Source organism: Lampris incognitus, chromosome 8 (assembly GCF_029633865.1).
Source record: "Lampris incognitus isolate fLamInc1 chromosome 8, fLamInc1.hap2, whole genome shotgun sequence".
In the NCBI taxonomy this organism is placed as follows: Eukaryota; Metazoa; Chordata; class Actinopteri; order Lampriformes; family Lampridae; genus Lampris; species Lampris incognitus.
In genome coordinates this window covers 24,553,552-24,565,728 of record NC_079218.1, presented here as the reverse complement: position 1 = coordinate 24,565,728, position 12,177 = coordinate 24,553,552, and the positions used below count along the sequence as shown (strand labels likewise).

The 12,177-nt window shown below is 42.2% G+C and overlaps 1 protein-coding gene across 1 annotated transcript in view; it reads left to right on the top strand.

The window, feature by feature from the left end:
• tmem132e (transmembrane protein 132E) overlaps positions 1–12,177 on the top strand; it is a 167,574-nt gene that overhangs the window by 69,424 nt on the left and 85,973 nt on the right. The window contains exon 3 of the mRNA XM_056284913.1: positions 8,012–8,152. Coding sequence (XP_056140888.1) covers positions 8,012–8,152 — 141 coding nt within the window. The remainder of the gene's footprint in view (positions 1–8,011; positions 8,153–12,177) is intronic.

Genomic DNA, 12,177 nt, shown 5'->3' with positions numbered 1-12,177 from the left:
TGTAAGGTGCTCTGTGTGTGCGTAGGCCTAGCCTTAATAAATGTGCATATGTGTGTAGATGTGGTATGTTCATCTTGTTTTAAGTGCATGTATTGTGTGTGGGTTTTTTTAAATTTATAAACACCAAGATATAAATTGTATTAACCATTTCACTTATATTTCTTCAGGAAACATCCATTTTATAAGAACTATATCAGTCTGAGGTTCTGCAACAAATTGGGTTCTTTGACCTTGCTCTGAGAGGGCTTTTGCATTAGTGGCCACACAGGATGTTGCCGTGTTTTAAAATCATCTACTGTTGTGGTGACAGCTTAGAAATTGATAAGAGCTTTGTCCTGAATTCAAGGCTTAAAAGGGTGCTTGAAGGTTACACGGAAGGTCTGAAGATATGCAACAATTCTGAATGAAACTTGGATGTACCCAGCGTATACTGTACTCTATGCTATAGCTGAGACTCCATGCACAGTCAAGTATGTGATTGAATCATGTCATTTGACACATAAAAACAGCCTCTACATTAGCCACAGGCCAAGGACAAATACAAATATGCACTTATTTTGAATTATATATATTGTCATGGAATGGAATTTGTTGTGTCTGCAGTACTGCAAGTGGTGAAGTTGTCTGTAAAGTGCCCCCTCAGAGGAACTAATGGAGCTTCTGCCTACAGATGAGCGGAGAAAAATGGCTTTGCTGGCCAAATTTAGCTGTCGTGAGAGACCCTGTTTTTGCTGTAATGCAAAAGGGAGTGCAACTAATGCCTTTGAGACATTCTAGTGCTGACATTTTAGTTGTTTATTTACTTTTTTGCCTTCATCTGTGCATTGCTAAAGGAAACCACCATGAAGCCTAACTCCATCCATCAGATTTCCGCTCACCAGTGGTGGCACTACAAGTGCTCTGTCGGCTGTTGTCTCCAGCATCCATGATCAAATGTCTATTTTTGTTGTCCCCATCCGCAGCATGCTATGTCACTAGCAACTGCCAAATACTTCAAGTCCAATCTGCTAGGGTTTGGCATGCAACAAAAAAGGTCTTTTCCGTTCTGCTTGATAATTTCACATGGGGATTGTGGTCAGGCCCCAGTGAAATGTACAAAGTGGAACGCGGAGTTGTGTATTTCGTGATACTCAGAATCGGGGATGGTAAATTTAGGGACAAGGAAGTTAATGCAAACAGGGGATTCTAAGGGGAAACAAAGTCAAAGCCAGCTGCTACATCGAATGTTATGGTTTCTCCCAAATGCATATATGTCTAGTTTTACCATATTTGTTTTTACCTGCTATCAGCAATTCTGTCTCTCTAAAACTATTTGCACAATCCTGTAACCAAATCCCTTGACGGTGTCTATAATTATTATTTGGGGGAAAAAAACTTTCTCTCTGGTCTTAAAAACCTGATTTTTTAAAAGAGGGGGTTGGAGTAACGACCTGGACGGCTCAGAAGAGTGGTGTAATTGGCTGGATACAACTGGGGAGAAAAAGGGGGGAAAATAAAAAAAACAACAAAAAAAACTTAAGATAGGGGCATCGAAGACTCTGAGACCCATGTGATGCAGGTGAAACATGTGGGGTCCAGCTTGTAAGACAAATGAAATATGAGGTGATTGGAAAGGCGGCACACCGGCATTAGCCAACTAAACTCTACGGGTAGACTTGTGAGAACCTGGGATGAGGTGGTCTACTCCAACAGTGACACCTTCAGTCTAATCTACACCACCAGCACTGTCCTCTACATCTACAACCCTCTTTTATCAACTTTTTATAAATGTCAGGAGACAGAGACAGACTGAATACGAGTGCTTGCTTAATCTTTGAATAGAAGTGTCCAAATAAGATCTTGTCCTCTGTTGTTGCATAACGTTATCTTCTTGCATTTCTACAGCATTGGAGGCTGTTTGAGATTTGAAAAAAAAATTATCCTGTGCAATCTGAAGGAGATATCATGCCATCATCCCTTTCCCTAATTAACAAGGATTTTGCACACAAAAAAGAAGAAAGGCAGAGCTTTGCAAGATCCCTCAAAAGTTCCACCTGTGTTTGAGGCTTTCCCAGTTGCAGACTTGCACTTTCAAATTTCTAGGAAAGGAAATCCTTTTCCGAAGAGAGATCCATGCAAAATCTTGAAAAGATTTCATCTCCTTTCCCCCATTGATGTTTACATTTGAAAAGTGGAAATGTTACAGATCATCAATGAGGGTGGGTTTTTTTTTTAGTACTTTAGCATGGAGCATCAAAGAGGAGATAAGTGTGAACTGGGGCTTATTTTTAAAGGAACTGCAGCTATTCATCATGGTTCAGTCCTTATACTGGAGCTCGGGGCTTTATCAGGTGAGTGCAGTGGGAACAGCACTGTAGTTCAAAGGCAAAGGGAGAAAATGTTTGAAAACCATTTGGCGGTTAATCCCACTCAAAAATCGGCCCCTCAGTGCATCTTCCCATTTTTTCTTGGGCGGCCTTTGCATGGGAGGGAGAACGCGAAGAAATCGGAGGACGATTCTCATGTTAACGCAAATAAAATAACAACTTATTTTGCAACCATTGTGCTCCACCGTGGAAGCAAGAGGAGGGTTATTTGAAATATAAGCCATAACCTCAACACAATTGTTGATGCTTTCCTTGGTGTGACTCTTGCAGCCCATAGTTGTAATGATTTGTAGTATTGTCAATTTTTCATGATGGCGCACAAGCCTTTGAAGCTCTTCTAACAGGCTTATAACATGGTATGTGTGAACCGAATATAAAATCAAACCATCAAGGCTGGCTATTTTTTATTCTAGTTGATAATACTTTCAGACATTTTTGGCAGGTTATTCATACTTCAAGACTTTCTTTTGTTAATAACTCAATGTTTTATTGTTAATTATGAATATTCTCACGGTACCTTTATGCACATTTATCACAGCACCTTAACTTTAAGTATATTATCCATGCGATATCAATCACTTCAACGCGTGCTCGCTGGCAGTCATATTTTCAAAGGTGTCATCCACCGTCTGATATTTCCCGAGTCTCTCACATTCTAATTTTCGGTGCTTGATATTAAAAAGTTTGTCCTTGGAAGGTTCACACACAATTCCGGTCTCCCCGGCTATGCATTTCTATGCCGCTGTTGGAAGAAAAAAAAAATCTCAGAGCTGTGTAGCGATCAGCAAGATAAGATATCAAAGTGCTTGAGATGATCGCGGAGATTGCTGCCTTTGATCTGGGGGCACCGCGGTGCCCGTCGCTCGAGCGCCTGCCATCTATTGCACTGGAGCCATCTCGACGCCGCGGCGTTTGAAGGTGGTTATAGACGCCTTTTAAACGACAAGCTGGATCAAAGATGGCAACATTATGCAGGAAGTCTTGCTTTGCAGGTTAAACGCCAGATTAATCAGACAATGCAAAGGCTAATGCCATTTAGACAGTTTCTAAATACGTGATCACAGGGAGAGTTGAGTTTACGGAGGGTGTAGTCTGAACGCTGCACTGCCAGTGTGCAAGACTTTTTCAAAAGAATCCACTCTGGGCTGAGTGGAAATGTGTAGAGCTAAGCTGTCCTATTTAGCAGTCAGCCAACAAACTCGGTAGTCTAATAGATGTTGCCAGGGCAGGAGGCATCTGTGTGGAATGAGTAAGTAAAAGCACTGTTTTAGCTCGAGTGGCTCAGATTTTCTCTCCGTTTTCCTACGAGAGCTGCAGAGCTCACATCGGATCTCTCAGAACCTGGACTCGTATCCCTACTCGTTATTGCTTTACTCTGATTCCATTTGCTATGCTCTTTCATTAATCCGCTTTAGTATCGTGCAATGGCTAAACCGATTCACGTGGTGCCTCCCAAGGGTAATGCCTCATCCCCCTCTCATTTGTTGGCGAAAAATTAACATGGGCCGGGGTCTGTGAAATGGATCATCTGATTAAAAATACACTGGTACCATACAATATGCAGAGTCTCTCAGAAGATGAAGATGAATATGTAGTGGGTTTTATAACTTGCTGGTGAATATAGGTAATGGATATAGCTGTGATTTACTCATCAGTGCTGCATCCTTACTCGGCAGCATTGAGTGAAATGTAATTTGTTCTGCTTTATAAACAGTAATTATCATTTCTAATGACCAGTTTCTGTGAGGTACTGCAATGTAACAGTCAGCAGCGGCATCACAGTTCATCGGTCTATAAATGAGCAGACCAAAGTAAACCTATCCTCATATCAGAGAAAAGAAGTATTTCTATTTAATCTCCCATAGGCTGCACTGTATTTACTAATCAGTGCTTCTCATTTAATGGGGACATACTGAGGAAATAGTCGAGTTAAATCTTTATACTCCGCGGGTGACTTGTTTTCTCTTAACCTATTTAATACCCCGTTTATGTGCTTTAGATGAAAGATGCAGATTCTGTTGAAAGTCTGTTGCTTTGTCAAGTCAGAGATGAGAGGTTAATGCACTGTGCGTAGGTTAACATGGCAGATGTAAACATCCCAGCACGATGCAAAATATTCTCATTAAAGAAATAAAAGAACCTGAAAGATGTTCCATTGGTCTGAAAGTGTGAGCTCGATGGCACACAAACTGCCTGAGGAAAAAAATAGATCATACTCGAGTTATTTTGGTTGTTATTTTTCGTAAAGAGCTGTTATTTTTCAACATGAAAAAAACAGTACTGCCTTTTGCTTTCAGCAAGGCTGTTCAGTCTGTGTCCATAGAGCGTTGCCTGCTGGGGGCTGAGAGCTAACCCTGGATATTTATCCATGCCTATAAAACCAGGAACAACCATTGGGAAATAATGCTGTTCATTGAGTTATCGTGTCAACATTTGTTGTTTGTTAATTCTTGAACGTTTTAAGTGCGGTACTTTAGCAGGAGCAGGAAGCTGCAAATCTTTACATCTTACAGCCAAACTATCAATTGGTCTGTTTATTAATGAACCGGCTTAGAGAGACAGAGCAGGAAGAAAAAAAAACAGATTCCTAATTAATAAATAATTAATTTCCGTATTGCATTTCATGAAAATGAGATGAGATGATCAATAAGAGCTCCATTGCTTCTACATCTCCATGGATGGATGGATCGTCTCCTCTTGTGCATCATTGCTGGAGATTGCTGGGTGTAGGGCAGCGTTCAAATTTCCAAATTCACCGACTGAGAAGAAAGAAGTGCCAGTAATTGGGGGGGGGGGTTGTTTGTTTTCTATTTGCTTTTTGTATTCCTTGCAAGACAAATGCTTTTATACGTCTGGAAAACTTTTGTTTATATATATTGGAATATTAAACATTTAAGATACTTAGTTACCAGTCTCACGGTTTAAGGGGCAATCCTTGTCAACATAAGAATTATAATTTATTTTGCAATAGTACACAGCAGATCAGTCATTTGTTGTTAACAGAAAGGTCTCAAAAAGAGTAAAGCTGGTGATGTAGTTGAAATATAACCTGAAGCAGAAAGTTGAGTCAGTTTCTCCAGAGAAACTGATTCAACTTTCTGTGACTTTCTTACCTGGATTATTGAGCATGCATAAAGATAGATATATTATTTTCTCATTCCGACATGCGCTTAATTCAATGTGGTTGTCATCATAGTGAATGTGAGCATGTGTCCTGTCTTTCCAGAACACCATGCTCATACAGCCTTTGTTTTCACCTTCAGTATTTTTACAAAATTCATTCTCTATCAAGGTACTTCAGATCTCAGTACAAAGTTTGGTTTAACAGGTGTTGCAGGCAAATTTTAAGCAAACTTTTGAAATGTCGTAAAAAAGGGAAGAAAGAATATAGCCACAATTGGCGATTCCAGGGTTCAAGCCAACAAAGACCGTTAGAAGCTGATAGCTTCAACAGCTTAATCAAAAATATCCACCAATTTTGATGATGCTTGCAAAACTGTCATTGATTTTTGGCCAAATTTGCGTCAGGCCCATGCAAGTGTTTGGAACTGGTGGCGCCCCCTATCAAGTCATTTCAAAATAGGTTTACACATATGGTTCAAAATTGTTATGAAACATATCCTGCAAGTTTTGCAATGATTGGACAAACAATCTCTGATTTATAGTGTGATTTGCGTTATGCCACGGCGATTTTTTTCTTTTTTGCCTTTGTAGCATCCGCTAATGTTCGATTTGAATAAAACTGTCAGGGTATGTTTCAGGTACTTATGTGGACATATCCTGCAAGTTTTGTGGAGATTGGCCCAACAGTTGTTGACTTTGATCTATTTATGTGCTGAGCCATGCCCCTGAAGTTCATTGGTCAATATCTTGAAAACTTAACAAGATATCAACAAGATTTATGCAACTTTTGATAGGCTTCACCCAATAATCTGATCCACGGAAAATTTGGAAGCAATTGGGCCTACGGTTTAGGAGGTCAAAAATGCATTTTTCCAAAAAAATTAAAAATGGCGGAAAATCTAGCCAGGTGAACTTTAGTGGTTCTTGGGGCAAATTTATAGAATAAGGATAGATGGATGTCTGTACAACGTTTTGTGTAAACCGGATTTAGGAGTTATGACTTCTCAACATTTAAAATTTTTACCTTTAATTGTAGTGCCCCATCAGGCCGATTGGGGTCATATTTCTTGGGCAGCACTTGCACACAACTTCCAAACAATGAGCAAAATATCATGTCTCGGGTCTATTCCGTTACCTACCAACACAGGGATCTGGGTTCGAATCCCCATGTTACCTCCGGCTTGGTTGGGCGTCCCTACAAATACAATTGGCCATGTCTGCAGGTGGGAAGCCGGATGTGGGTATGTGTCCTGGTCGCTACACTAGCGCCTCCTCTGGTCGGTCGGGGCGCCTGTTCGGGGGGAGGGGGAACTGGGGGGAATAGTTTGATACTCCAACGCGCTACGTGCCCCTGGCGAAACTCTTCACTGTCAGGTGAAAAGAAGCGGCTGGCGACTCCACATGTATCGGAGGAGGCATGTGGTAGTCTGCAGCCCTTCCCGGATCGGCAGAGGGGGTGGAGCAGGGACAGGGATGGCTCGGAAGAGTGGGGTAATTGGCCAAGTACAACCGGAGAGGGGGTTTTAAAAAAATCTCGTGTCTGTATCATTCACCATCTCACAAGAATTTGCTCAAACATTTCTGAAGAAGAAGAATAGCAATAATAATGGCCTGGCGGCCTGTCCAGGGTGTCTCCTCGCCTCCCGCCCAATGACTGCTGAGATGGGCTCCAGCATCCCCACGACCCTGAGAACAGGATAAGCGGTTTGCATAATGGATGGATGGATGGATGGATGGATGGATGGATGGATGGATGGATGGATGGATGGATAATAAACCAGCACAAAAAAAAAGACCTCCGCGCTTGAACCGTAAAAATTTGAAGTAGCCACGTTTCCATCAACTGGTTTGGAGCAAATAAACTAGGCTATGCAAAGTGTAGTTACGTCAGCAGTTACGTAGTTACAATTGTGGTGGAGAAAAGTGATAAAATGAATAGACCATCTTAATACTGGATCAAAGACTTTAGTCTGTGTGTCAGCAAGAATCATCCCGTTCTTATAGTTCCCTGAGCAACACTGAAAACCCTTCAACTTCAGGGGTGCATTTCTTTACCTGACACTGCACTCAGGGTTCCCTATAGAGGATGGGGGAGCAGGCAAAAACAAAATTTCCCTAAGGGAATCAATGAAAGTATCATATTTTGACAGCATCATTTCACTTGACTTTGAGTTGGTGTTATTTATCACTATTAAATAATATGTACAACTACAAGTTTTTATAAACATATGTAATATGTAAGCATATGTAATGTATTTTAAATAGCATCGTGATATTCACAGTATATGTTATTGTGTATAATAATTTTAATCTCTTAACCTTTTTATCACTTGGTCTAATATATCTTGACCCCAGTAATCGACATTCATTTCTGTCATTGATTCATCTCTGTGACTGCTTTCGCTGTGACATGATATGAAGAGAACTACTGTCCCCATAAAGTGTCTGCCTCTGACCTGACACATAAATCATCCTTTCTTGTAAAATTGATTCATCTTTTCCTTCTCCCTCTGTTTTTGCAGGGTCAAGGCAAAGAAAGGGGTGAACCTGCTCCAGAGTAAGTCAAAGAATGCCCAGTGGAAGGTGGATTGGAAGGTGCAGTCTGGGGCAAAGCATTCCATCACCACCATAGATGTGAACAAAAACAAAGGAGTGAAACAAGAGTAAGTCAACAGCCCCAAGCCTAAGCACACATTACATCTGTCTAACCGACATTGCAGCTGTAGCTGCTGATTCTTGCCCTCCCTTCTGGTATGTATAGAAAAAGGATATTTTTCCTTGAACAACAATGGGCAAAAAACTGAAAAAAAAACTCAGTCATGGCATTCAGAGGTTACTCTCTACTTAAAGGTTGCTTCTAAAGGTAGTGATCCATGCCGGGAGTGAAAATTCCCCTGAGGTTACAGAAGGGGGGGGTACATATTTAGATAGATAGATAGATAGATAGATAGATAGATAGATAGATAGATAGATAGATAGATAGATAGATAGATAGATAGATAGATAGATAGATAGATAGATACTTTATTGTCCTGAAGGAAATGTGTTTTCACAGCCAGTACATGCACAGAAACATACAGATAACCACACCACAACGTACAGCTATACAGATATGTAAATACAATCATTCATTCTCCAATCCGTTTATCCTGCTCTCAGGGTCACGGGGATGCTGGAGCCTATCCCAGCAGTCATTGCGTTGTAGGTGGTGTAAGCCGCCAGGCCATCACAAGGCCGACACACACCCACATTCACACCTAGTGACAATTTAGTACAGCTGATTCACCCAACCTGCATGTCTTTGGACTGTGGGAAGAAACTCTGGAGCACCCGAAGGAAACCCACACAGACACGGGGGGGGGGCATGCAAACTCCACACAGAGGACAACCCGGGATGACCCCCAAGGCTGGACTACCCCAGGGGTCAAACCCAGAACCTTCTTGCTGTGGCGCCTGCCATATCATGCTTGAGGGAGCCAGTTCCAATGGAGAAGCGCATAGCTGTCGCTCTTTATAAGGTGCCATGCCATATCCGCTGGCCCATTATTCCGAAGCCCCGATAATCCGAAAAATGTCCCATTGGGCAAAGCCCCATTTGTCCAGTAGCCCATTATCCCCAAAACAAAAGCCAGCTGCTCCGAAAACACACACTCTCCGCTGCGAATCGTTGATCTGAGCTGGCCAGCGATAAATACAAGAAAGCGGTTATTTCTGGTGAAGAGGAGATGACATTCCCACAAGTGCTTTTAACATTCTACCTCCTACGGTATCTTCACATTTGCGCCTCACGAACAATGGACCTTCAGAGGAGTAGGCTTTTGTTTTCGGGGTATCGGACAAATGGGCTTTCAGTCCAATTGGACATTTTTCAGACTAATGGGCCGTCGGAACAATGGGTGGTGTGTCTACCTTGACTTAAATGCGAAAAATGTCTTTCCATTTCAATTTTGCGAGATATCGCTTTGTTGTATCGTCTGAAAAACGAACTCATGCTAGCGTATACTTTTCTTTCTTTTTTTTGCGATGTTTGAGTTTTTTTGAAATTCACGTGTTTTCATTAGTTTTTTTTTTTTCAGTTTCAAATTGCACATTAAGCAGGTTAATGGAAACCCACCTTGTGACAGCCCATCAAAATATACATAATACATAACAGTTCACTTTCTCAAATTAGACAAGATCATTTTCATACCAACCACAGTCCATTGACCCCCATTTTTAAACAGCTTCAAGGCTGCTTTTTTGATGCATGACTGACTTCGAAAACAGCTCTCACACTTGATAAGATATAACAAACTCTCAGGGGAAAACAGTCCCAGGTTCAGAAAAACCAATCCAATCCAATGTGAACGCACCCTCAGGTTATGTTGAGAATGGCAACTCAAATCTGATATCTGGCAAACCCAGAAAAAAAAACAACAACAACAACATTGAAACAGATTTTTGCACATCACATTTAAACCCCATTTCTTAGTACGTTGCAAAGCATTTAAATTGATATTTCTTGATATGTGTTACAGTCTGGCCATCTTGCCACTGAAAATGGATTTCACATTGTAATTTAGGTCAAGCACAATGAAGCTTGATGAGACTGAGGTCTAGCTACACAGGATCATGAAATTACTTATTTGCTGTGACCAATGACATTGTACCATGTAAATACAAGAATGCAACATGTAGACAAAAAAAGCAGACCACGTTCGTGGTATTGATGGCATTCTCTTTGAAACCATGTGACAAAGACTGCTAATTCACATTCTTAGCAAGTGGCATACAAATACTTGGAAATGTCATTCCATGCATTTGCAAATATTGGGCCTCATTCATCAATCGTTGCTATGTACAAATTTGTTCTTACACATCCATTAATTTTTTTTAGCTCTCAAAACTGTCTGACAGAAGCAAAGCCTGATGGTTATTTGTAATTCCTTCCCCCTAACATCTATTGTCTACCTCTTGCAACAAGCAATCATCCAGACTTGCAAAGACATCAGTGTTAGCCAATTGGTGTCTAAATTCAGGGGTTTTTCTCCATGGATTGTCCCCGTGTCGTGGTGGAGAAGCTTGCGTGGTCCTGAGATCTCAAGAGCAATGCCGTCTGGAGCTATGCTCCTGGTAGGGTCACTCATGGCGGTAAGGTCAAGGGGGACGTCCCTGACAAAGAGCAATCCAACCAAGACCTCAATGGTGGAACTTCATCAAGATGCCATCAGGAGCCTTAAGAACAACAAGGCCACCGGTCCAGATGGGATCCCAGCTGAGATTTTAACGGAAGGTGGACCAGAGCTCCTGTACCACATCCACGCCCCCCTCCTTAAGGTCTGGGAAACAGAAGAACTCCCTCAGAGCTCAGGGATGCTCTAATATTGGCCATATTCAAGAAAGGGGACAAGGCAGAATGTGGAAACTACAGGGGCATCTCACTCCTGTCAACAACAGGCAAAGTCCTCACTCGCATCCTCACAAACCGACTGCTACCACTGGCTGAGGAAGTATTCCCAGAATCTCAGTGTGGCTTTCGCCCATCCAGAGGTACAGCAGACATGATATTTACAGCACACCAACTCCAGGAAAAATGCTATGAACAAAGGCAGCCTTTGTACATGGCTTTTATAGACCTGACAAAGGCCTTTGACTCAATAGACTGCCAGGCTCTGTGGAGCATACTATCTATCAAGATATGGCTGCCCTGACAAATACATCCAATATTAGGGGTTTTACATGATGGCATGTCAGTCACAGTGATCAGCAACAGCAACTCTGAGTCAGAGCCCTTCACTTTGGAAACAGGGATCTAACATGGATGCATCATCGCACCCACCTTGTTTGCCATCTTTATTGCTGCCATACTCCATCTTATTGGTGAAGAGCTGCCATGGGGGATCCCAATCCTATAGAGAACTGACGGCAGGGTCTTCAACCTTAATAGGTTCAAGGCCAAGAGCAAAGTCTGCAACACCACCATCATGGAGCTTCAGTATGCAGATGACAACACCATTGCAGCATACTCTGCAGAAGACCTCCAGGACATTCTGAATGCCTTTGCCAAGGCATACAGAGCCCCGGGGTCTAGCATTAAATGTCAAGAAGACCCAGGTCTTTTATCAACCTCCACCCAACCAGCCATCTACCCAGTCCACCATAAAAGTGGACAACATTTTGTTTTTTGCCGAGGTAGGGGAAGTGACGTTAAACGTCACTTCCCCTACCTCGGCAGCTTTCTCCCCTCAAAAGCTGACATCGACGCTGAGGTCAACCATCAACTGAGTTGTGCCAGTGGTGCTTACACCAGACTCAGGAAAATAGTCTTTGAAGACTGAGACCTAAAGGCCCGAAAAAAACTCCTGGTCTACAGAACTGTTGGTCTCACCACCCTGCCGTATGGAGCAGAGTCACAGACTACTCACAGAAGGCACCTGAGAGCCTTGGAACAATACCACCAAAGATCCTTATGAAAGATCCTGACAATCAGATGGAAGGACAGACGCACCAACATCAGCATTCTGGAAGAAGCCAACACGACTGGCATCACCACCACAATAATGCAGCACCAACTTCGATGGACAGGCCATGTCATCTGCATGTCCAACACGTCTCCCCAAACAGATCCTGTACTCCCAGCTGAAGGAAGGTCAGTGAGCTCCCGGCAGGCAAAAGAAACATCTCATCTTCAGCCACTTTTCTGGCATCA